Source organism: Pygocentrus nattereri, chromosome 28, assembly GCF_015220715.1.
Source record: "Pygocentrus nattereri isolate fPygNat1 chromosome 28, fPygNat1.pri, whole genome shotgun sequence".
NCBI classification, from domain to species: domain Eukaryota; kingdom Metazoa; phylum Chordata; class Actinopteri; order Characiformes; family Serrasalmidae; genus Pygocentrus; species Pygocentrus nattereri.
This window is the reverse complement of record NC_051238.1, coordinates 4,034,122-4,061,634: the sequence shown is the minus strand read 5'-3', so window position 1 is coordinate 4,061,634 and position 27,513 is coordinate 4,034,122. Positions and strand designations below refer to the sequence as shown.

Genomic DNA, 27,513 nt, shown 5'->3' with positions numbered 1-27,513 from the left:
AGGCGTGGATGATGGAACAAATTGGTGAATTTCGTCACTTTATGCTTTTCTGAGTATAAATATCAGCAGCAATTAAGAACGTTTTATTCCTGTTTTATTATTCGGTAAACATTGGGTAAAAGTCATTGCCTGCATTTTTAAGTTATGGCAGTACACGAGGTTTTGTCAGTTCCAGCTCATCAAAAAACATAAGCTCGCCGCAATATTTTGTTTGTCCTATGTATCATGAAGAAAGTATTGTTGTATTAAATTTTGCAATATTCCCCACCCAAGCACAGCTGGTCATCCAAGACTTTTGCTTTAGTCAAGTGGCAAATGCAGCCAACAAGTAATGAAAATGGAGTATGCCCAGAGAACTCGTAGGGAGGAGAATGTCTTCTGGGTTTTTCCACCGCTAGTGAGTGCTCCCGAGAGTCCAAAATTAATGGGTTAATATGGAGCGTTCAAGCAAAATCCTAGTTTATAAATGCTGAAACATTTTAATGTAAAAGAACACAGAGGACTCGTGTGCGGGCATCTGCTGTTTAGCAGTCCTGCTTTTGATATAATGGGGGAAATAGGAAGTGGCCAGGCTCCCCATAAACCGGCTCTGGTATACCTATTAGCATCGTGCTAACTGCACGCCTAACTCTCACGCCTAAGTCAGGCCCACGGCACAGTCCTATTCGGCCTGCAAATGTGTGCTCCCGCCCCCTCCCTAACAACAATCTATGGGACTGCACCTCAAAAACAAAACAAAAAAAAGTAAGTGGTCAGTTTTAAAAAATACTGATGGTACACTGGGGACATTTGAAGAGGTTTAACAGTTGTCTGCAGCTAATGTGGCCTATTGTTTTATATGAAACAATTAGTTTTTATTTAAAATTATTTTTGAATCGTTCAAGTATTCTGTGCCTATTTTTGCCATTATAGTTTTGGCATATTTTGAACAGACAATGCATGGCAAATCACAGCTGGCCACTTTTTAATATGTCCCTTTCCATATCCATAGGGTTTAATATGATGTCGGCCCACCCTTTGCAGCTATAACAGCTTCAACTCTTCTGGGAAGGCTTTCCACAAGGGTTAGGAGTGTTTATGGGAATTTTTGACCGTTCTTCCAGAAGCGCATTTGTGAGGTCAGACACTGATGTTGGACGAGAAGGCCTGGCTCACAGTCTCCACTCTAATTCATCCCAAAGGTGTTCTATGGGGTTGAGGTCAGGACTCTGTGCAGGCCAGTCAAGTTCTTCCACACCAAACTGGCTCATCCGTGTCTTTATGGACCTGCTTTGTGCACTGGTGTGCAGTCATGTTGGAACAGGAAGGGGCCGTCCCCAAACTGTTCCCACAAAGTTGGGAGCATCCTTTCACTTTCATCCTAATTCCTTGGAACTAAGGGGCCGAGCCCAACTCCTGAAAACCAACCCCACACCATGATCCCCCCTCCACCAAACTTTACACTCGGCACAGTGCAGTCAGACAAGTACCGTCTCCTGGCAACCGCCAAACCCAGATTCATCCATCGGATTACCAGATGGAGAAGCGTGATTGGTCACTCCAGAGAACACGTCTCCACTGCTCTAGAGTCCAGTGGCGGCGCTTTACACCACTGCATTCCACGCTTTGCATTGCGCTTGATGATGTAAGGCTTGGATGCAGCTGCTCGGCCATGGAAACCCATTCCATGAAGCTCTCTACGCTGTTCTTGAGCTGATCTGAAGGCCACATGAAGTTTGGAGGTCTGTAGTGATTCACTCTGCAGAAAGTCGGTGACCTCTGTGCACTATGCCCCTCAGCATCCGCTGACCCGCTCTGTCATTTTACGTGGCCGACCACTTCGTGGCTGAGTTGCTGTCGTTCCCAATCGCTTCCACTTTGTTATAATCCCACTGACAGTGGACTGTGGAATATTTAGTAGAGAGGAAATTTCACGACTGGACTTGCTGCACAGGTGGCGTCCGATCACGGCACCACGCTGGAATTCACTGAGCTCCTGAGAGCGACCCATTCTTTCACTAATGTCTGTAGAAGCAGTCTGCAGGCCTAGGGGCTCGGCTTTATACACCTGTGGCCACGGAAGTGACTGGAACACCTGAACTCAGTGATTTGGATGGGTGACTGAAAACTTTTGGAAACACAGTGTATCATTTAGAAGATGAAGAATATTCAAATCCTTTATTTCGTGTTTGGTTTCAGCGCCGCTTCAAAAGTGTGTTGCTGTGTCTCTCGACATCCAACCTCTGAAGTTTTGCCCAAAGACTGGTATTGGTATAGCGTGGTGTGCTTACCTGGGCAGGGAATTGAACCCCACTCTGCCGTTTGGGCAGCAGTATTTACTTAGAATTTTAATCATGTACACTCTTAAAGATGGTTCTTCAAGGGTTCTTTAGTAAATGGTTCCATATAGAAACATCAACACTCAAAGATCCCTTTCTTTGCATGGTGAAATGGTCCTTCAGATTGATGGAGAATGTGTTGTACTTGTTTCTCTATGATGAAAATGGTTCTGTATAGCACAAAAAAGGGTTTTGCTATTGTATAAAGGTGGACATTGTAACATGAGAAGAACCCTTTTCAAAAAGGTTCTCTATAGAACCATATACAACACATTCTCCCTCATTCTGAAGAGCACTTTAACGATGCAAAGAACCCTTTAAACATGCAAATGGTCCTATTTGACAAGGGTTCCACTGTTTATGTAAGCCAAAAAACTTCTTTTGGCACTATATAGAACCTTTTTGCTAGAAGTATAGGATTAGAAGTTTTGCCCAAATGCTCCTATTGGTTAAGCGTGGTGTGCTTACCTGTGCGGGGCACTGAACCCCACTCTGCTGTTTGGAGGGTAATATATAGAGCCTAACAAACTTCACCTCCTATGCAGACAGTTGCTGGATGGACTAAGATTCAGTGGTGGATGAAGAACACAAACCATGTACTTCAGTTAAAGTAGACACCCAAGGTAAAATATCACTCCAGTAAAAGTGGAAGTTCCTCCCTTTAGACCTCCACTGGAGGAAAAGTACTAAAGTATTTGCCTTCAAATGTACTTAAGTATAAAGTAAAAGTACTAAAAGATTAATTAACTTCATGCAACTTAGTTCCAAGTTTAAGTTGAATAAAAACTGGCTTTAAACTCAGGATCACAGATGAGCTCCTTTACTATGTTGATCTGTAGGCGTCTGTTCATAAACATAAACCAGCCCAAACTCATTTACTATAAAATGAAATGGTGTTTGTAGAAATTCAGAAAAAAGGAACAACAGATTTCTCAGAATGTAGGAGGAAAAAGTCGGATATGAGACTCTGAAATGGAGTGAAAGGAAAAAGTCGCCCAGAACGGAGAAACATCAGTACAGATACTCCAAAAATACTAAAGTACAGAAACTAATTACATTTACTCAGTTACTCAGTTACTGAGTAAAACGTTCCACTGCAGTTCTGTAAGTTACTCAGTACGTTCTTTCAGTAGTTTTTTGAGCTGCTATTTTTGTACTTCTACAAGAAAATGTATGTTTGCTTGAGTCTATATTTCACTCCAGTAACAAAAATCGACTTCTAGAGTCTCTACACACCTTTTATACGCTTTTAATCAGCTTCACTCAGTCGAGGACAAAACCAATTACCCCCCCTCCCCCACCACCCAAGTCCCACCCGGATAGCATCAAAAACCGTGAGGCCTTGGATAGACAGCTGTTATTAATGAAGACTACACCTTTGTTTTCTTTACCTCTTTATTTGGTTAGTGTATATAAAGTTTCATGTCACAACTGCATTTCAGGGGGTTTAAAAGCCCCCAACACATTCACTCTATCACACTCACACTCACACACACACACACACACACACACAGTGCTTCATGCCTCTCTTTCAAACACACACATGCACACTTTAGATTGACAGTGCTAAGAAATACAGTCCTATAGTCCACCATAAGCTACCTGTATTGATACTGAAGTAAGACTAATAAGATCACTCGTGGAATATCGATCAGAAACTAGTCTATTCTCAAGGCTCGGCTAAAACCACAACACCTCTAGTTTTCCTACGATGCAAAACGTTTTTATTCAAAGCCGTTTTCCTCAATTTTTAAAATTAATATTTTTTTTTTTCTAATTGCGTGAACGTCCATTTCAGAAGATGCAGTTTTCAAATCACAGTCCTCCTAATCTTAAAACGCTTAAAAACACTGCTTTTTAAATCTCTTGAACCTCCTCCAAAAGTGGACCGTGGGGTGTTTTGGCGTTTAGAAACGGCTCCAGGTTTGAGTTCCAGTATCCGCTTTAGTGCCCTCACAATTGGGGGGGGCTGCATAAAAGTTTACAAAAGACTGCCCTGTGACAGACACAGTGTAGGAAGTGGTGGCAGGTGGTTTGACCCAGAACCTGAACCTTAAAAACAGCAAATTGACTTTAAAAGGGGAGTTCCACCCTTTTTCCAAAATTTCTGCACAATTCAATGGCTTCATTCAGAGTGATGTGATGTGAGACAGTTCACTGTAGAGAAACGTTCAGACGGATTTCTTTCTTTTATTTACTATCCAAAACCTCCACAGCCCCAAAACACGTCGTCTGAGTTTTTATATGTAATGTTGATGATGGTAAAATACTGATAAACATGAAACAGTACATATTATGCCAAAAATATGTCTCAGAACTATCATACAAACAATGTCACAGATGCCAGGCAGCGTATCCATAATCTTATAATGTAATAACGCTCTCTGAGGGAGCTTTCGGTGGTGGACGTCTGGTTCCTATCGCCACCACTGTGAACAGGTCTGATGGTGTGTTTCTCTAGAATGGAGCATTTCACAACAAACCACTCTGAACGACTCTGTTCACATCTTCACCATTTAAATATGCAGAATTTTGAGAAATCAGCGGACGTCCCCTTTAGCATTCACTACGTTTTTGGACTGTGACTAAGAAATAATCGTGTTCTTTAAGCATTCAGACTCAGGTTCTGGGCTGAAATGTGAAGACAAGCACTGTGAGCCCTATTAGATTCATTACACAACATGTGGATGTACTCTATTCATCCACTAATGTACCGCAGTCTAACTTCCAGCAAAGGTAATATCCCACATTAAGCCCATCGCTGCAAATAACACATCATATCCTATTACCAGGCCATCTTCTACAGCTTCGCCAATATCTGTGTAGATGTCTATGTGTTATATAAGACATTGGACGTCTGTTGTCTCTGTATGTTGAGGTTGGTTGTCCTCCAGCTCTTTTGTTTCTTAATAAACAAACCAAATGTTCCATAATAAGGTTAGAATATTTATATATCTATATGAATATAATTCAGCCATCAATCTCAATGGCAGCTGCACAATACAGTGCGATATTGGCTTTTACGATGCTGATATAGCAGAAGCCTCTAACCAATCTATTGTTTATTGTTTTCTGTGAGCATCCTGACCATCCTGACCACTCACACACGTTCCTTGATTGCGCTTTTTTAACGAATCAAGGCATTTAGTGTGCTTTAATATGTTTTACATGTATATAGGTACTCGAGTTCTCCCATAAAAAGGAGAACTCCAACAATTTTTCAAACGTTCTGCACGATAAAGTGGTTGAGAAGTAAACAGAGCGGTTCAGAGCGGTTTGGTGTGAAACGCTCTGTTCTAGAGACACTAACCGAGTCAGAACTGCTCACAGTGGTAGTGATAGGAACCAGACGTACCTCATTGAAAGTTATTATGACTAGGTGACCTGATGCCTGAGACACTGTTGTAGGATAGTTTTGAGAAGGTTTTGACCTTAAAAAAAAAATATATATATATATATATATATATAGCGAATGCTTAATGAATTTAAGCCTAGCAGGTGATGTGTATCTGTGTAATGAGGGAGGGTGTGGCCTAAGGAGGTCAACACCCTATATCAAGGTGTGCATAATTATTAGGCAGCTTTTTTCTTTAGGCAAAATGGGCCAAAAAAGAGATTGAACTGACTCTGAAAAGTCAAAAATGACTCATAGAGGGATGCAGAACTCTTGAAATTGCTAAGATATTGGGGCGTGATCACAGAACCATCAAACGTTTTGTTGCAAATAGTCAACAGGGTCGCAAGAAACGTGCTGAGAAAAAAAGACAAGGATTTGAGAAGAATCAAGCGTGAAGCTACCAGAAACTGTCATATTTCAGAACTGCAACCTACCTGCAGTACCAAGAAGTACAAGATGTTCAGCGCTCAGAGACGTGGCCGAGGTAAGGAAGGCTGAAACCCGACCACCACTGAACAAGACACATAAGCTGAAGCATCTAGACTGGTCCAAGAAACATCTGAAGACAGATTTTTCAGAGGTTTTATGGACTGATGAAACGAGAGTGACTCTTGACGGACCAGATGGACGGGCCCGTGGCTGGATCAGTAACGGGACAGAGCTCTACTTCGAGTCAGACGCCAGCAAGGTGGAGGTGGGGTACTGGTATGGGCTGGTATTATTAAAGAGAGCTGGTTGGACCTTTTCGGGTTGAAGATGGGCTCAAAATCAACTCCCAAGCCTACTGCCAGTTTTTAGAAGACACTTTCTTTAAGCAGTGGTCCAGGAAGAATCTGCATCTTTCAAAAAGACAATGATTTTTATGCAGGACATGCTCCATCACATGCATCCAAGTACTCCTCTGCATGGCAGCCAGTAAAGGCATTAAAGATGAAAAACCTATGACGTGGCCCCTTCCTCACCTGACCTGAACCCAACTGAGAACTTGTGGGCAGTTCTTAAACGGGAGATTTACAGTGAAGGAAAACAGGACACCTCTCTGAACAGAGTCTGGGAGAAACTGACCGACTCCATGAATGGAAGGCTTATCACTGTTACTGAAAAGAAGGGTGGCTGTATTTGGTCACTGATTTTTTTTTATATGTCAGAAATGTTTATTGGAAAGTTTTGAGTTGTTTGTTTATAATTCGCACTTGAACAGATAAAATCTCCAAATACTTTGCAAAGTGAAGCAGCACCTCCTCATGTTAAATGAGGGGCGGTGAGTTGGTGAAGCTATACTTTCATATCGATTCACCCATAAAGAAACACTCAGTCTCACTGCTGACCCAGTGTTACCCAAAGAAAACACTGTTTCCCATCATCAACATTCCATATAAGCTCAGGAGACTCGTGTAGGTTCTCTGGTGGTTCTGGATGGTAAATAAAAGGTCTATATCTGTGTTGTAGTCATTGCGACGCCTGGTTCCCATCACCACCACTGTAAAGACATCTGAACCACTTCACACCAAACCCTCTCTGAATCTCTTACGGTTACGCCTCAATAATCTGGGTAAGACGACATTTCGCAAAACCAGTGGAAGTCCCCTTTTAACCGTACCAGGTGCCGGATTTACAGTTCCGGTTTTGTGTTCGTAACGCTGCGTCACGGAAAGTCAGTAAGAAAATATACAGGCTAACAATTCCATGAAACACTGGGCTGTAAAGCACGAAAGCTCTGCTCATATTTCAGATTAAATATATTCTTTGCTACATCAAGAGTGCCTTAACACATTGATGTGATTGAGAAGGTGCAGCTGTGGCTATGCTACTCTAGCTGGTGTTAGCTAGAACCAAAACACTGGGTAGACGGTTCTCAGTTCTCAGTGTTACGCAGACAAACTAGCATGTTGGCCCTGCATCCAGTGAGAAGAAAAAGCTTTGTGTAGAAGATGAAGACTCACCATCTACTACTATAACTACCACTACTACAGGGAGGAAAGTGGTCAGATCGCCCCCTGCTGTTTGTGCTAACAATTGGAGGTGCTGCACATTACAGGGTCCCAAATATGTAAATGACAGTAAAAGATAGAAATATAGTTTTTACAAGTGTTTTCCCAAGACGGGCTACAAAGTCTGTTGCTGTCACCAACATAAACTCCATGAAGCAGTGCCTGAACTGGGCAGTGGGTTTTCTAGATAAATTCAGTTTCACTCTTTACTGTTGCGAAATAGACCTTCTCTAAAAGACGACAGCGGTTTAGGGCCACTGTTAATAAAAAATACAAATAGTAGACTTCGAGAATAAAGTCGGAATATTTCGAGAAGAGTGTTGTTGAATTACGACATTAAAGTGGCATTAATACGAAGAGGCAAAGCGAAGCAGCACCTCCTGGTGTTAAATGAGGTGCGTTGAGTTGGTGGAGCTACAACTTCAAATGGATTCAGCCATAAACAATCCCTCAGTCTCCCCATCTCTCCTGCTCATCAGCACCAGCCTGGTATTAGTGTAAGAACCGGCTGAAACAGCTGAGCAGGAAACTGTTTATCTAGAATAAAGAGCCAGACGGACTCGGAGGAAACCGTCTGTCTGTGTTGTTGAAGGAGAATCTCAGGCAGGGTGGTCTTCACAGCTATCAGGGGGCTACATCTCCCCCCATTCAAAGATGGCATGAAGTTTCACAGACGGTGAGAATGAAGATCAAAATGATCCACAGAGAGACGGGAGTGAGTGGAGCTCCGGCGCCAGTGCAGCAACTTAGACCCCAACACATTATAGCAGCCCCCCTACCCACTTAAACCTCCAAATATTCCAAATTTATTCTTGAAATAACTTTTTTCTCAGTGTTTTTTTTTTGTTTTAACAGTGGCCGTAAAACGCCCTCGTATGAAAATTACAGCTAATTCATTCTGAGAAAGGCAGAATGAGTGGCGTTTCTATGTGCTCTGAATGCAACAGGGAGGTGTAGATCTCTGCCTGTTCTCCCAGTTATCAGTCAAAAAGCTAGTCTGTCTCCACTCTGAATCACAGTTAGCACCTTACCATTTAGCATAATTTCTCTCCTTCACTTGTGGGCCACATCCTTGTGTCTGTTCTGGCCCTGTATACAGCTGGGTCCTCGACCCAGATCTGGCCCATACACTAGAAAGTGAGCAGAATTAATGGATGTGGCCCAAATCTGACCCAACTACATTATTGGTCCACAGCATTCATCCCAGATTTGGTCCAGAAATACAGACTCGAGGCAAAACCGTATGAAGTCCAGGATCTGGCCTTGTTCTGTCCTGCATGCTTAACGTTTGCCTAGACGCCAACAAAACCTTTGTTTTTCTAAAAGGAATTTTTTCCAATTGGTGGAATTGGCTAATAATTCAGTGAAAGTTGTGCTCATATTTGGGTCATTCTATAGAAACGCCCATCTGTGTTTACAGATATATTACACGTGGGTTTCAATATATTTAGATTTTCAAAGTTATTTTAACAATTAGACCTTCTTGAGCCTCAATTTAGCAACACTGGTCAATCATATAGAATTCCCAGCACCACAGAAGAACTCGTCCCCACAATCATGTCTGAAGGCTGAGGCCGTATTTTGAAGTAAAAAAAAGTTTTTCCTGCAATTTTAACTTCAAAAATCGCTACATGACTATGAAATATATGATTTAAATGACAAAGAAAACAAAAACCAAATAAATATTATAAAATATAGAATAAAAGTCCCCCAGGAGTCGTGTCACTGGTGTCACCGCATAACAAAAAAATCTCTTATTTTGAGATAAAAGTCACACCGATGACGTCACTCGACTTCCTTTGACCTGTTTTCTGAGGATCTATGGAGAAAAGCTCATGGTGAGTCCACTGCGTCTCTCAGTTCTCAGAGATCTTCTCATTCAGCTCATGATCTCATATGAAGCTTCTAGCTGACGTCACTGGTGTGACCGACTTTATTCTCATGGTAACTGTGAAAAAATAGAAACTCAAATGGATTAAATTCCACATTTTAGTGGAGATTTCATGACTGACCACATGTGGTCTGATGCTCTCTTCGTTAAAAACGTCCCTGGTGTTTCCTTTATTATGTGTAACGCCAGTGAGGATCAGTAACACCAGTGACTCCTATGGAGAGACGTTTCTGTAGAACGACCCACAGACGTGCTGACTGAGAATGTCGAGATGAAGCTGTGGAGAGGCTAACCGCTCTAGATGGAACCAAAAACACTGGAGAGAAATTTCTGTTCTCTAGACAAACTAACACGTTGGCACTTCATCCACTGAGGAGAAAAAGCTTTGTGAGGAAGACGGCGACACAATGCTGCAACGGTTAGCGCTAGTGTTAGCATTAGCTCACTAGCTAACAATGCAGTGAAGCCTGCTGTGATTTGATGGCGCTGCAAAGTGTGAAGGATATGCTTATAGTTAATAAGCATATAAGCAAACTATAATTTGCTACAACGATGGAGCCTCACTGCAAGCATTAGGACGTGATCGAAGAAGGTAGAAGCGCAGCTGTGCCCAGATAGCAGAGGATATCGGGCCGCCGCTAGCCTGCTGATGGCAAAGCCGGAAGCCCACTGGCTTTTTCCAGGTGGACCACCAGTGATTAAGCAGAGTATTAGCCACTTTGTCAGCAACTTTTTCAACAAGATCGTTTTAATAACATTTGTCTCAAGATTATTTTCCACAATAAAAGGCTCTGTGCATTTAAAATCTGAGGAGATCTATATAGGACATCATCTGGGTGGTCTGAGGGTGGACCAGCAGCGGCATGCAGTCAGCAACCTTATCAAGGCAGCGGGCCGATATATCGCTGCTGTCGGATCAAAACCTCGTATCTCCAAAATGGTAATTTTACAGCAGAAAGCAAACACAGAGGTTATTTTTTATGTATGTCAATGGAACCAGACGCTTTCCCATGTCATTCTGGACCATTTCCTTTGGTCCGTTCATCATAATATTTACAAACAATGGAAAGGACAACAGGCACTTCCAAATTATGTCAAAAACGGAAAAATGACAAAAATGGAGGTACGAAGATTTGTTCCAACAGCAGCAATATGCCTGCTATCTGGGAGGCTAACCACTCTGGCTGGCATGAACTAAAACCAAAAAATATTTTTACGGATATTCGGGCATATTCAATAATATCCGCTCACTGGCTTTTACGGATATTCGGGCATATTCAATAATATCCGCTCACTGGCTTTTACGGATATTCGGGCATATTCAATAATATCCGCTCACTGGCTTTTACGGATATTCGGGCATATTCAATAATATCCGCTCACTGGCTTTTACGGATATTCGGGCATATTCAATAATATCCGCTCACTGGCTTTTACGGATATTCAGGCATATTCAATAATATCCGCTCACTGGCTTTTACGGATATTCGGGCATATTCAATAACATCCACTCACTGGCTTTTACGGATATTCGGGCATATTCAATAATATCCGCTCGTTGGCTTTTACAGATTCTTGAATATCACAAATTATTCCTTGCACAGTCGAAATTTAATATTATTGCAGCCCTCACTGTGTCTGTATCGTGCAGCTCTGTGAGAAGCCCTCTCACTGTTTGGGTATATCTGTGGTTTCTCATTACTGAGACTGACTGATATTCTAATTATTGCCATACTTGCTTTGATCCGTGTCTGTGTGGCTGGTCAGACAACCCCTGTCACCTGCTTGGCTACAAATCTCACTCCAGATGGAGCGCTCCACAGGGACGACACATCACAGGCTAGCTCCAGAAAATCCGGAAAGTTCTGGAGCCTGACGGCTAAAAAGAGTGCACGAAGATCAGAAATGGATCGCGGTGGTGTCAGAAATGTGAGGAGAAGGTGAGAACAGACGAGACAGGCGGACGGAAAAAGGGGGCGAGTGACACTCTGATGAATGAGGGAGCGGTGAGAGAGTTTAAGTGGGGCCCAGAATGGATGCAGACGCTTGTCGGTGCGAGAAACAGAGACTGAAAGATGCTCAAAAGCGGCCAGATAAACAGATTTTTCAGTCCTAGTCTGACAGGCCTGGCCTTGCTCTGCTTTCTTTATAAGGATATGATCGGCCCTGTAAGGTGGATGAAGAAGTTCAGTGCGTTAACTTATGCTGCTGTCGGAAACAGTGTAGTGTAGTGGAGTGCATCGTGGGTAATGTAGTTGTCGAGCGGGTTTAGTAGTAGTCTTCATAGTTCTTGGGGTTCAGGCAGTAGAGGATGGCTCCCCCGAAGGAGAAGATGGTGGCCCCCCAGGCCAGGCCGTAGCCCCAGTTGAACTCGTGGTATATTCTCAAACTGATGGTCTCGATGAACTTGATGGGGTAGAGAACCAAACTGCAAGCCTGCAGAACCACTGCGGGAAGGAAAAAGACAAAGACGATGACGAGTCATGAGGAAACCGAGAAGACCATCAAAGAGTAACAAAATTAGGTTAAGAACATGAATCAAGTGCATAGAAATGGAGCGAATGTTCACTCCTCAGAGGGGTCCCGCCTTGATGAGCTCCTCCACAGACTTCAAAGCAAACCCACTTAAAAGACTGTAGAAAAAGCTTTTTTTAACCATGTATCGTTTTCTGTGATTGATTGGAAATAAGACTGAGCAATTACTGAAACAGCTGTGTGGTGAGATGCTCTCGTGTTATGGTGCTTTGTCGGGGGTGGAAACCATGATGTGCTTCCTGTTTCCATTTCCATGCATTTACTCGAGGAGACTAATAATCTGTTACACATGTCGCTGCTGTCGAAAGAAAACCTCGTATCTCCACTTCTGTCATTTTTCAGTTTTTGACATAATTTGAAAAAGCCTGTTGCCCTTTACATTTTATGTAAATTTCATGACGAATGGACAAACAGAAACGGGCAAAAATGACTTGGAAAGACGTCTGGTTCCATTGACTTACATTAAAAACAAAGTAGGTTTTTTCCTTCTCCTGTAAAGTTACCATTTTGGAGATACGAGGTTTTGTTCCGACTGCAGTGAAAGAGAAAAGACTGATTTCTGATTATCTATTTCCGAATCTTATTAATAATAGTCTGATCTAACATAAGACAGAAAGTGCACAACCACATTTTGCTCTTTGTTAAATTACTTTAAAAGTATTTCAGCAAAATCAATCGTTTTTTATACAGTCAAGCTCTGATGGTCTCATTATTCTTTGTAAATTGGTTGAGTAAATAATTTTAAACAGCAACATTTTCAACAAAATCATTTTATTTTAGGCCCAGTCATTTTTTTCCTCAGTTGTTTATCATATTTGTGCCAGATTTGTCCCAAAAGGACAGTAATCTGGGTGGGTCTGAGGAGCTGTGGCATGCAGTCAGCGACCTTATCAAGCCAGCGGACCAATATATGCTGGCTATATGGGGGCTAATTACCCTGGCGGGCGTTAGCTAGAACCAAAACTCTGAAAACAGATTTCTCGGTTCTCGATTTTACTAAGACCAACTAGTTAACATAACAAAATACACATTCAGTAGCTCTTACAGATTCTTGAATATCAAAACCAGTCTAAAATAAAATAGCTATAAAATGAATTCTGCCAGGAGGAAATGACAACTTACCCCATTAAGGGGGTCTTAACTGTTTCAGATTGAGGGGCTAGTTCTAACATTCGATAGAAAAGACTGATAAATCAATTCAAACACAGTGACTAAATACTTCTCTATGCGGTTCACATTTAGTTTCAAACCATAAAATACATCAGCATCAAAATAAACCTCATCTGTGAAAAGAGACCGACACTGTCAGACGTACATTTCACTGGAAAATATAATCACAATAAAAGTGAAATATATTCCTTAATCTGCGTTTTCAGCACATCTTTCAAGAAACTGTAAACAAAGAAAGGTCTCCTCTGAATAATTACAGGGGATATGGAGCTCTCTCATTCTTTACTTTCAGTAGAAGTGTGGAAACTAGAGAAACTGGATAAACCCACAGTCTCCAAACACACTATAAACCCGATAAGTTACAGTTTCTTAAAATATTAGAGGTAACTAGTTGCCTCAAATGAAGTCGTCTAAAATGATAATTGTGCATTAACATGTATATTACACCCAAACCCTTTTTTAAGTGTAACAGACTAATTATACAGCACTGTGAGAAAGTTTTAGGCGTCTAAGCACATTTTTAAACAGTTGACCTCAGCAGTGAGTTTATCACAATATACATTAGAATAAAGTCGTATTCATAATTCAAATAAACAGAAAAACTATAAAAAGGAACAAGAATTTCTCGGGTCCATATTTTTCCTTGACACCTTCACAGCCGCCACAGAGACCCGTTAATATCATCAATGACATCATGAGCTCAATTTACTGAGCACTGATTGGTCAAACCAGGAGCTGCTTTTTAACTACATATAATACTGTAATACTGGGCTTCCTCGAGGAAAACAAACACAATAACATCCAGAAAATCACTAATTATTATATTATAATTTATATATATATAAAATTTTGTTTATTCAAATATTAACACTTTCCTCAGCAAATAAACACAAACTACACAAATAAACAGATTTCGTCTTGGGTGCCTAAAACTTTCACACAGTGCTGTATGTGCTTTACAGACCTGAACTGACAGTGTACTTCAGTCTGTTAAACTACACAGCAGAAGCTGTTACACTGTACCCTGTGGTAGACTGCGCTCCACTCTCCCCGACCTGGTTAACCTTTTAAACTAGCTTAAATTTGCTTGAGTTGAGTTACAGTGTGTAGCTGCAGGAACATGTGTGCCACCTTTGTTTTCTATCACCGTGTAGAAGATGCACAAGGCTTCCTTTGTTGTTGGATGTACTGTGAACATGCAAGCTCTGTTTCAGAACCAGTGCAGTATCATGTTCCTTTGAGGGCCCCTGGGCTCAAGCGTCTCAAGCATCTTTGGAGCCACCGCCAAATAAGTTCCTTGGCTGCATTCATGCGGACTTTGGGCACAAGGGTTCCTACATCACGGAGCAGCCTTCAGCAAAAGAGTTCAGTGCTTCTTGTCATTCTTTACACTGTGTGTGTGTGTGTGTGTGTGTGTGTGTGTGTGTGTGTGTGTGTGTACCTGCGGCAAACAGCATGACAGATACAGGTTTGTAGAAGCGTCTCCTGGTGCCAGTGCAGACGGAGATCAGAGCCACCATGAAGGAGATGAGGATGAGGAATGCTCCGCCATGCAACAGCGCCAACGTGGCAATCTGCCAATCTGTACCCAAACAACAATAACAACATTTATTTAGCTTTTACACAAAAAACCATGAGGTTTATTAAAAGGAGAATGAGCTGAAGTAACAGGGTGACTTCAAAAGAATGAGACCAATAGAGTGAGACACTTTGGAGCAGCTGGACATGACCCTAAGGTCACCATGACTGCCAATGCCAAGCGTTGGCTAGAGGAGTATAAAGCCCCCCAGCATCAGGAGTGATGGAGCTCCATCCAATACCTTTGGGATGAGTTGGAAATCCAGAACTGACCATCCAACATTAGTACCTGGCCTCACTAATGCTCAATCAAATCCTCACAGCAATGTTCCAGCATTCGCCAAAAGAGTAGCAGCAGAAAGGGGGACAAACTCACTACCAAAACCCTGGAGGAACAACATCCTACAAACTTCTCTTATTGTTTTAGCTGTTCCTTTTCTTGAACAATAAGGCTCAACAACCTGACAATATCATATAGCAGCTTATTAAGGCAGGTCAGTGGGAGTAGTTTGACCTGTTGCTCTTAGTTTCATGGTGCCTCCAGGATTTCAGGTGCTTTTGTCAGCTGGTTTCGCATGAAATCTACATAAGACCAGAAAACCAGCCGCTGCTGTAGTGTCTGAGGGAAGCCTGGGTGGATTGGGCTGCTTCTAGGATCTCCTCATTCAGTGAGTAGACCTTTTTTGCTCTGATGTATCTGCTGCTAAGCTTGGTTACTTAGCTGTGATCGCTTCTGAAAGGCGAGAAGATGGGCTGGACAACAGTCTATGTTCACATTACAAGCCTCATTTCTCAAATCTAATTTTTTTGCACAAATCCGATCTCACCGGCACGACGGTTCACACTCGTTTAGGTCAGAGACTCAAATCCATCATTAATGTGATGAACCGGCTCCTGAACTGACCTCATGAGCTCCTCCTACTCAGTAACGTCACGTGACTGAATCACTGCATCATCAGCACAAACTAACGAGCAGAACGAGCTTCGCTGAGAAGATCATTAACTCTGATCAGCTCTCAGCTTCGTTATTAGAGCCAGACGGAGGAGAAAAAAGGTGAGATGAGCTGCTTTTCCACCGTTTACAGGCTGTAACTTCTGTTTGGCACTGCTGCCATGGTAACGCTGAATGATGGTCACGCACAGTGGGAAAAAAGCACAAGAATTCCGATCTGAGTGTCGCATTGAGGTCACAGGGCCACGAATCGTATACGCATCTGATCTAGGACCAAATATGAAATTGACTCAGGTCGGATTAGAACAGATCATATTTGCGTCCACACAGCCCTGAAAACACCAGATCTGAGTCACATTAGGGCAAAAAAATCAGCCTGGTAATGTGAACGTAGCCGTAATATCACCCCTGTAGAATGTTTTGGTGGGGAAGAAGGTAGTTTGGTAACAGCGTCACTGAACCCTCACTTTGTTTTGTCTGGAGCTTGTTGATGGCTCCTTTATTTGAATGTGTCTTTTTAAACCCATGAGCTAGCAGTTTATGCGCAGAGCTAAGCCCAGTTTGTGTGATACGCTGCTGTGTCAGTGACAAGGAGGCATGCTTTGCACCTGCTGCACCTGCACTCATACACACACCTGACCTTAGTGTGCGTTATGACAGTATTTAGGAGGTTTAGTGTAGTTAGGATGTCTGTGGGATACTCTCTTATCTGGAGTTATTGTGATTCTATAATAGCTACTGTCCTAAATTCAGCCTGTAATGAAGAGGCTAGATCAGATTTCAAACTTCAGAGGGTTCTGTATTATGGCTCCAGAACAACAGTAATGGAATATAGTACTTGGTTGACAAGATATATGAATTATAATAAGGAAAGCATTTCAGTCTAAATGCAATGCAATAGTTACATTCAACTGCAGTAACTCAGACATAATCTGGAACAGAACGAAGTGGGAGTGGGAGATGGTGTCATTTCTTATATAAACCGATCAGGCGTAACATTCTGACCACCTCCTTGTTTCTACGCTCACTGTCCACTTTATCAGCTCCACTTACTGTATAGCTGCACTCTGTAGTTCTACAGTTACAGACTGTAGTCCATCTGTTTCTCTGATACTCTGTTACCCTGTTCTTCAGTGGTCAGGACCCCCATGGACCCTCACAGAGCAGGTACTGTTTGGGTGGTGCATCATTCTCAGCACTGCAGTAACACTGACTTGGTGGTGGTGGTGTGTTAGTGTGTGTTGTGCTGGTGTGAGTGGATCAGACACAGCAGTGCTGCTGGGGTTTTTAAACACTGTGTCCACTCACTGTCCACTCTATTAGACACTCCTACCTTGTCGGTCCACCTTGTAGATGTAAAGTCAGAGACGACAGCTCATCTGCTGCTGCACAGTTTGTGTTGGTCGTCCTCTAGTCCTTCATCAGTGGTCACAGGACGCTGTTGGCTGGATATTTTTGGTTGGTGGACTGTTCTCAGTCCAGCAGTGACACTGAGGTGTCCAGGAGCACTGCCGTGTCTGATCCACTCAGACCAGTGCAACACACACTAACACACCACCACCACATCAGTGTTACTGCAGTGCTGAGAATGACCCACCACTCAAATAGTACCTGCTCTGTGAGGGTCCATGGTGGTCCTGACCACTGAAGAACAGTTTGTAGAGCTACAAAGTGCACCTATATAGTTATGCCTGATCTATGTGTATGTGAGTCTATGTGGGTGTCCGTCAGACCACTCTGTGGGAATGCGATGGCCTGTGGAAAGAAACTCTGGCTGTAAGGGCTTGAATGCAATCAAAAGAGAGAAAAATTCACGTGAGGGATGTGTGGCGTCCCCCACAAATCAGTCTGGGATTTAAATGGGTTAATTCTAACCTGGTAGCGGCAGTGTTTGGAAATCCTCAGACCTGGAGCTTCTAATATGGGCATGCTGACTACAGATGGCACAGTTCAGTGGTCTATGGGACTGTAGTGCACCTAAATATCACCCACCCTGTGACCAGCTGCTCACACCGATGCCTCGGGACAGCCATACAGCAGACAGCAGGCTGTACTCTGAAATATAGGCAATCAGGCTAGAAGGAAGGAAAGGGTTTATTTGTGCGTCTCTGGGGAGACGCCGGGCTGGGAAAGAATGCGGGTGTTAAAAGAGGAATAAAAGAAAGAAAAAGAGAAGAAAAAAGATCAAGTGTCAGGGTTAAAGAAGTAGACTGCATAGACGTTTACACGCACAATAGAGTGAGAGTCACTACAGTGGTGCACACCATTGTGGGAGAGTGAAGCTCTGTGCACTGCGGAGGGCTTATCAGTGACTCTGGTGGGCTAAATGGGGCGTCACATAATGGATACCCCTCATCCCCCCTCTCTCCTTTCTTTCATCTCCCCTTGCTCCCTCTTTTCTCTCTCTCTGCTTTTTCTCTCTCTCCCTTCTCTTTCGATTCTCTCTTGATCCATCTTCTTCCCACCTTCTTCCTTCTTTCTCTCTATTCTTCCATCTTCCCCTTTTCTTCACTCCCTCTCTACCCACCCTCCACTGCCCCTCTCTCTCCTTCCTTTGTCTTCTCTTTTTCTACTGTCTCCTTCCTTCTCAGTCTCTTCTCACTATCTACCTCTCTATTCTTTCTTCCCCTCTCTCTCTCCATCTCCCCTTCCTTTTCTTCCCTCTCTTCTTACTCTCCCCCCTCCCACTTTCTCTCTTCCCTCACGCTCTCTATATCTCTTGTTCTCTTCCCCTTGTCCCCCCCCCCTCTCTCTATCTCGTTTATGCTCTCCCCTCTCTCTCCTACCCCTCCCTTTTCCCTCGCTCTCCCCATCTCTGCCTTTCATTCAGAAGCACTTTAAAAGACACTCAACTGGAGTAGGGCCTCGAAATAGCACCGAATCCTCCATGGAGCGCTGACAAGAAGCAAGCAGGGGGGGTGAAAGGAGGAGAGAGAGAGAGAGAGAGAGGAGAGGGGGATGTCAGCGAACGAGAAATGGAGATGCCATGCCCCGTACCTGACAAAACGGCGGCAGTCTCGGTGGATTACTGCCGAGGAATCTCAATAGGACGAGCGCAACGGAGGGGACGTTAATAAAAAAGAAAAAACGAAAACAAAGCTCAGAGTCAGAGTCCGTCGGTCTGAACTCTAAATCACGGGTCAAATGAGGTCCAAATAGCTAATAGAGTCTGGAACGTGTCAAGATAAAGAGAAATATTACCAAATGCCTTTCAGTGACAGCAAAGCTCCAGATTCGACACTGTTTCAACATCCAGGAATGAAACCCAACTGTCCTCGTTTCAGTTTGAGCTGATAACGTCGAAACGAAGAGTAAACAATGAGTAAACACACTGTGCAAAGAGCAGAACGAGTAAAGCAACTGCTTTAAAGGGCCAATACCCTGCGTTTTCTTGTGTTTGATGTCCACTTATGATGTTTATGTGATATTATATTTCATTTTTACACAACCTCAGTCTTTATCCCAGGCTGTTTTTGTTACTGTGCCTTAAAGACTGATTATATAATCGCTGCTGTCGGAAGAAAACCTTATACGCAGTTTTTGACATCACTTGAAAACGCCTGCTGCTCTTTACATTGCCTATAAATTTCATGAAGAATGGACCAAAATAAACGTCCCAAAATGACTTGGAAAACGTCTGGATCCACCGACTTACATTAAAAGTAGATTAGGTCTTTTCCTTCTCCTGTAAAGTTACCATTTTGGAGCTATCAGGTTTTCTTCCGACAACTGTATTGTATCTCATTCAAAAAGCAGCCCGGCCTGAAACACTCCTTATAACTTCAGTGTGGATGGGCGGGGCTAAGCTGCTGTAGGCTATACAGGCGGAAATGTGTAAATGTGTTGGTTTTTGTGACATCACAAAAACAGTACATTGAAAATAGGCTGCTTTCGCATGTAAATTTACCAGGTAAATTTTGAATTTCACAATGTTGTGGTTTTCCTTGATTCAAAGGGCCCATATCATGGAAAATAGAATTGTCCTTACTTTCTAAATACAGTATGATATAGTGTGGAAACTGGAAACACTGTTAAAGTTGAGATATGTGGAAACTATGCAGCAAACACACACACACACACACACACACGGGTCACCAGTCCATCGCAGGGTGCAGCAAAAACAGCCTGTTTTGAATTTGTTGTTTTTGTGATGTCATGAAAACCCAACACATTTTCATATATCCTCTTATTCAGCTTATAGCTGTTTAGCCCCGCCCACCCACAGTGATGTTATAAGGGGTGTTTCAGCCTGGACTGCTTTTTAAATTAAGCAAACTATATGGTACCCAATCAAAACAAAGCTCATTTACATATACATCAGTCTTAAAGGAACAGTATCACAAACAGCCTGTTTATTTCTAGCAAACAAAAAGAGGCTGTAAAATGAATGATGACTATTTTAATGTTAAAATAAATGTTAAAAGTGGACTTTGGGGGTAAACATAAAACACAAAACAAAAAATATTAGACACAGGCCCTTTAAATAAAATCCTACCAAACCTTCCTGCGCTGTACCAGGCATACAATCGGGCAGATAAACAACCTAATGTATCAGACGAAGCTGAAATCACGCTGACATGCCAATCAGAATAACGTTACGTAATTAACCCCATGCATGCGAAAACGGCTCTGTGTTCAAAGGTTTTCTCTGGAAAAAAACACAACCTCATTGACCGTGTAATGACAAATGGCTTGCGCTAATAGCAGAGTGGCCAACAACAGCAAATTATGGAATTATGTCTGTGCTTTTGAGCCCAAATGCATATTACAGAGGCTCCCCAGGGCTAATTTGCATGAAATTAGCTTTTGTGGGCATCAATTATCCCCCTGCAATGGTGTCATGTTAAAAAAGGGACATGCACAGGAGGAAACGAGGGGAAAAGACTGCTGACGGGGGTTTACGGTTACAGATGTTGGAGGTTTCTGCCTTTCTGGCGTGACCGGACAAAAATGTAATAAACAGTTTTATGTGTGTCTTTGATTTAGGAGTATTGGAATACTCGAGTACTGGAGTTCAGGGATTAAGACATTATTAGAACGACTGGTGGGATATCAGTGGATAAGTGAGGCGTAACTGAGCCGTCAAACTGATTTTAGGGAGTCAAAACATTTTTGGAACCTGTGGCTAGTCTGTTGGCTTTTATGGTTTAAGGTTCCAACATTCCTCCCTGCCTCACAGGCATTTCTGGAGTTAGTATATGTGGTTTAGTTGGCAGAGAAACTTATAGGAGTCTATCGGGGCTGTCGAGATGACTCAGCTTTAACAGTTAATTGATTTAAATGTAGCCTCTCAATGCGCTTACAATCTGAATGATGAATGTGGTCATTGTAACAGTCCTATAAGAATCACAAAGGCTGGTTTTTTATTGTTTTGGGCTAAAACGCTCGAGTTTTCAGGAATACTTTGTTTGTTTTGGGGGAGAGTTGCAATTGGCCAATCCCATTTCTTCATTCTGCCCCTGCCCCCTTGTTTTCGAGTGTCCCCCTAACCCCTTGGAACTGAGTTACAGGGCAGTGGTTGAGATCTTCCTCTACAAAATGAGACCCTCAAATAAAAGCGCATCACTTCATTAACAGCTACCAGCGCCGCTCTGTAGGCGACCCTGTCCGTCTGCAGGGACAGCAGAGGAGGGTAAAGTTCAGCTCCTCACTGCTGGGCTTTAGTTACATTTAGGGATCATAAGCCTTCAAAGAGGGGGGCAGTTATTTATTATCACCCCCCACTAATTCTTCAGTGATATGAAGCTGAATCAGATATTCACCAGATTGTTGTTTGAATTTTCCTGTTCCACCTTAAATAGTTACATTTGGTGCCCCAGGTGTCAGAACTGGTGGGCTATTTAAGGTGGAATGAGACATTATCATGCTATTAGCGATTTTTATGCTTGTTATGAAAAGAAAAAAAAAAAAAAAACATAATACACGGCAACAACATTAAACTAAGATAATACAGTAATTTTCACATTTGTGGGTTTCTTTGGTCTCTTGTTCTCCGTCTTGCTGTTTTCTCATTTTTTCTCATAACTCTCTGTGTGGAGTCTCTGAAAACCCCCCATTTGGAGGGTCATGTATCCCTAACACTTCACCCTCTCCCTCTGTCTCAACAAGAATCGGGACACCGATATGGGTGAAATGGAACTGGGCCATCCTCTGCAGAGAAAACGCTTTAATATGGCATTTTTCTACAAATGTTACTGCACAATAACTGTTTATTCGCTTAGTTTATTAGACTGGAAAAAATATAAAATGTAAAAATGTACAATACGTCAGAACCCAGGCATTCAGATGCCCTCTCGCTCGGTTTTCTCTCAAAATGAGCTGACTGAGTGCCATCAAGTGTCATGGAAAGGAGGGACTTCAGCTTAGTTTCCTGATAGAAAACAAGGGAGAAACAAACAGCGTGCCCAAACTCACACTACATTTTCTACATTTTCTTCTGGAAAAACGGTCAAAAATTCCCATAAACACACTCCTAACCCTTGTGGAAAGCCTTCCCAGAAGAGCTGAAGCTGTTATAGCTGCAAAGGGTGGGCCGACATCATATTAAACCCTATGGATTAAGAATGGGACGTCACTCAAGTTCAGATGCGTGTGAAGCCAGACGAGCGAATACTTTTGGAAATATAGTGTGTAAAACTGGAGTGAACTGGTTCTTCAGACTGATGGAGAATGAGTTGTATATGGTTCTATATAGCACCAAGCATGTAACAATAGAAAAACCCTTTCTGGTGCTGTATAGAACCATATACAACACATTCTCCATCCGTCTGAAGAACCATTTCATTATACAAAGAACCATTTAAGCATGTAAACAGAACTCATGGCTCTTAATAGAGCTTTCCCATTACTAAAGAACCCTTGAAGAGCCATCGTTTTTAAGGGTGTATGCAGTAAATGAGCGCTTAATAAAAGCTCTAAAGCTCTTGCTGCTTCTCCTTTTGCGTGTACTTTATCACGCTGTGGTGACTGTAAAGGTTGGTGTTTACATCACTATAAAAACCACATCACCCTAAAAAATACATCAGCCTGAAAAGCGCATCGTTTCCTCGGCAGTGAATCATGTGAAAGCGCGATGTTCATAAACCGCTCAGGAGCCGCTCCATCGCTGCCGTTTCTTCCCGCAGGCCAGCATTCGGAACATAAACAAACCTTCATTACCAAATAAGGTTCAGGATTCAGAGTCATGGACGGCTCTGCCACCACAGGAAGCTGTACGAAAACAAAGCAGTGGTCGACTCCCACCGGCTGTCAGTACGACACAGGCACAGCTTCTGACCTCTCACCCCAGGGCCTGTGAAAAAGCCCCGTCAGGGTGACTTTCCCCGTCCGAAGAAAGATTAAGCTCACCGTCTTCGAAGAAGACGGATCTCAAGCGGAGCAGAGCGGAGTTTTACCCGAAAAGCCCCGTGGGATCACAGATGGGAACGAAGATAGGAGATAAAAATCAAAACATTAATTACCAAAATCTATTTCTCGCTCATTCAGACGCCCTCTGGCTCCGTTTTCTCTCAAAACGAGCCAACTGAGCGATGAGAAAATAAAAACAGTGCCATCAAGTGTTACAGAAAGGAGGGACCTCAGTCCTACAAATGAGCTTGTTTAGTAAAGGCAATTAAAGGGGAACTCCACCCATTTCTCCAAATTTCTGCATAAGATGTAAACAGAGCGCTTCAGAGCGGTTTGGTGTGAAACGCTCAGCTCTAGAGAAACTTCCAGAGTCAGAACTGTTCACAGTGGTGGTGACAGGAACCAGACGTCCACCTCTAAAAGCTCCTCACAGAAAGTTATGAAATGAAATGGTTATAAACATGCTGCTAATTTCATGCTTTATGATAGCTTTGAGAAGGTTTTGAAAACCTCGCTTCTCCATTTTTGACATAATTTGAAAAAAAAAAACTGTTACTTTTTACATTGTCTGTATATTTCATGATAAACCAAAACAAACGGCACAAAATGACTTGGAAAGACGTCTGGTTCCATTGACTTACATTAAAAGTAAAGCGTGTTTTTTCCTTCTCCTGTAAAGTTACCGTTTTGGAGACACGAGGTTTTCTTCCGACAACAGCGACATACAAATTCATCATTGATATCATTTCTATTACAAGACATTTGTCTCAAACCCTAACCTCTAATTTTCAACTTGTGACAATAAAACAACTTTTTTTGTCTTTTTGATTTCTTTTGAAGTTGACAGTGTTAGATGTATCATGTGTTTAGTTTTTACATTTAAAAAACAAAAAAAAAAAAAAAAAAAACTGTCCCACATTTTCATGTTTCTACCAAAATGCAATTTTACTGTGTGGGTAGGACCTTATTTTAGCCACACCCCTGCATTTTAGAGCTGGAAGTGAGGCTGCATCCCTGTCCCTCCTGGCCACATGGTGAGCAGTTAGATCCCATTATATTGCTTTGAATTAAATGTGGCCCAAAGTCTGGAAATCAGTGTGGAACATTAAGAATTGTCACATCTTTTCTGCAATTTTTTAAAGGTGTGTGTTTTAATGGAAAATATGATGATTTTATGTGTGAACAGCTGTTCAAAGCTGTGTTTGCTGGTCATGTAAATGAGCTAAAATGGTCTCTACTGAAACAGTCACTACTGAAAAGGTCACTACTGAAACATTTGGTAAAGTTTGGTAGAGTTATGACGGATTTTCTGGCGACAGAATGGAATGTGAAATCACTCAAACACAAAGGATTTTAGTCTAAAGTCCAAATCAGTTAAAAGTGTGTTTTCAAGTCTGACTTTGAACCGACTCAACAGAGAGATGGCGGAGGGATACATTAGGGGGCTTTCCGCTGTTTTCCCATCATCAACATTCCATATAAACTCAGAAGACTCCTGCAGGTTCTCTGGTGGTTCTGGATGGTATAGTTGTGTTGTCGTCATGGCGACACCACCACTGTGAAGACGTCTGGACCATTTCACACCAAACCGCTCTGAATCTCTCCGTTTACTATTTCACTAGTCTACAAATTCTGAAAATTTTAATGTGAGCTATGACGGCACGTTGCACTTCATCTCCACGTTCCTCCACGTCTTGATGCAAAAAAAGCCAGCGCAGTGCGACTCACACATACTCCTCACATTCTGCCTCTCTTGCTGGGTGGAGCGTCAGCACAAAGACGCTCCGACACTTTCTGACCACATTCCATTTCCTGGTTCTCCTTACACAGCAGAGTGTGAGTTGGCATATTTATGCCTGGTTTAAAGCTCCAAATCCTCAACATAAACACAGATCTAACCAGACCATCTACTGAAAACAAGCACCAGTCAGTGAGTCGATAGTACTGTGCTCTATGGGCAGCTATGGAGCCGGCCGGTAATTGCAAAGCTAATGAGATTTGTTTAATGCACAGTGCATGACACAGGAGGGAAAAAAAAAACACGGAATAGCTGAGTGACGGATTACGGAGATGGTCCGAATCAATAAGGCTCTGAGGAGGAAATGGCCTGCGCTGCGCTTAGAAAGAGTCTCTGGTATGTGGGCTGGTGCTTCATGACTTTATATGGAGTCCGTCTCTGTTTAGGACGGAAAGCAGAGCCGTGAAAGTTGCCTCAACAGATCTGACCCCTCAACACATACTTCTAGTGGTCATTCTTGGCCTCGCAGGCCACGATTGCAAAAGCAAAAAAATGCCAGAACGCACTTTGGGCCCACATGAGGAGCACACGCCAGAGGTCTCTGCACTGAAAACATTACTGCATTATTAATTTACCTTTTCATACTAGACGGCACAGCCCTCTGGTCCTTTTCCCATTCCGATACCAAAAGTGTCAGTTGATACTGACACTGACCCGATCTTGTTTTTTTAGAAACTGCTTAAAATGATTAAAAAGCAGCATACCCATTATTAAATTCATCCAAAGCATGTTTGGAGTCTGGATTTTGCTTCTTTAGTTTAGCGCTGGAGCTAACATTGCTAACAAACACTAGAAGACAATAGGCACCCAAATCTTTTTTGCAAATGCATCCTCAAAACCTCTCTCCACCTGCTCAAATCACATCCAGCTCTTTATTAAGGAGGCACAGTAAGTACAGTACTTACACAGTAAGTCTCCTGCACCACACAAGTCTGAACAACCTTAATATGTACCTACATATAACAGTTTTGGGGAAAGATTTACATAAAGATTTGGGTGACTATTGATTTCTAGTGTAGCTCCAGCGCTAAAGAATTAAAGAAGAAAAACTTGGACAGGAAACATGTCCTGGCTGTGTAAGTCAAAAGTTATGCAAATTAGATTAGACTTGGATAATGTGGTCAATATAAAGAAATTGTGTGTGTGTGTGTGTGTGTGTGTATTTAACTAGGACATTTTTGTCCCTGTGTGTGTGAAATGTGGTGGTTCTGTGTTGAGCTGCTAGTGAGCAATGAGGGGCAAAGGGAGGCGAGAACCCCCTACTGTGCAAAACACTTCACACCTCTACACAAAGACGGCCGTGCCGAGATGAAACGGGCAACTGCAGCTTTCTTCAGATCGACAACCCCACACAACTTACACAATAAACACGCAGCATTTAAACACTTTCATATACAAATACACTTTTGTAAACACGACGAAAAGCTTCCGGTTCTCTAAATAAAACTCTTTTCCTTCCAAATTATAAATCGCCGTCGTTGGAAGAAAATCTCGTATCTCCAAAACAGCAACTTTACAGGAGAGGGGAAAAACTAACTTTACTTCTAATGTACGCCAGTGGAACCAGACGTTTTCCCAAGTCATCGTGGGCCGTTTGTTTTGGTCCATTCTTCATGAGATTTACACACAGCGTGAAGGGCAACAGGCGTTTTCAAATGATGTCAAAAACTGGAAAACGACAAAAGCGAGAAGGTTTTCTTCTAAAAGCAGTGAAACATCCCACCAATGTTATAGAAGAAAAAGTTGCAGAGTGAAAGTGCATGAACTCCAAAACAGGCCACGATTTTATTTTATGGCTCCTGTGAAAAGGAACGTTGCATCCATCATTACACACTTTCACAACACGGTTATGATGCGCCAGTGCATTAGTATAAACAAAATATAAAAGTTTGTTTTCTTCCTCTGTGGGAAATGCCATTACTAGCTCAGTCCGCCCGTTTCTTGGTAACTAATCCGGCGAAACACTGAGGCCTGTAGATCCCGCCCGGCCAAGTCACCCCTCGCTCCTTGCCCCCCCCCCACCACCACCACCCCCCCCCCCCGGTGGGGGCAAACTCCAACAAAAAGCCTCTTTTTGGAGGCTAACAAAGGCAGAAATGCAACTCCAGCTGGACCACAGCTCGTTCCCACATCAGCCGCGAGCAGCAAAGTGCTGAACAACAGAAAGAGAGGCTCCGCGCTGCACGCAGCTCTGCTCCAGACACAAAATCAATATGCTCTCCTGCAACGAGGATCATAAATCGGTGTAGGTTTGTTTTGCATAGCAGACGACATTTTAGACCCCCACCTGAAGCGCTTTCACGAACCTGATTTTCACTGAAACATGCCGAAAAGCAAACGCGCCGCACGCCGGGACGCGACGATACACAGCAGCTGCTGCAGGAGATGCAATCGAGAGCGGCTGAATAGTTGCACTCATGCATTAGTGATGAGCAATGTGATCCACTTTATGGCAAAAATTATTCTTTCATTGAATCAACTATCTGATTCATTGATCCGTTTTCATTCCCGGGTGGGCCACAATGATAAGTCAGCT

At 42.7% G+C, this 27,513-nt stretch overlaps 1 protein-coding gene across 1 annotated transcript in view; it reads right to left on the bottom strand.

The window, feature by feature from the left end:
- Window positions 1-10,315: 10,315 nt before the first annotated feature.
- Window positions 10,316-27,513, bottom strand: part of tmem47 (transmembrane protein 47) — an 18,847-nt gene continuing 1,649 nt past the window's right edge. The window contains exons 2-3 of the mRNA XM_017725457.2: window positions 14,744-14,884; window positions 10,316-12,044 (exon numbers count right to left, since the gene is read on the bottom strand). Coding sequence (XP_017580946.1) covers window positions 11,866-12,044; window positions 14,744-14,884 — 320 coding nt within the window. The 3' untranslated portion in view covers window positions 10,316-11,865. The remainder of the gene's footprint in view (window positions 12,045-14,743; window positions 14,885-27,513) is intronic.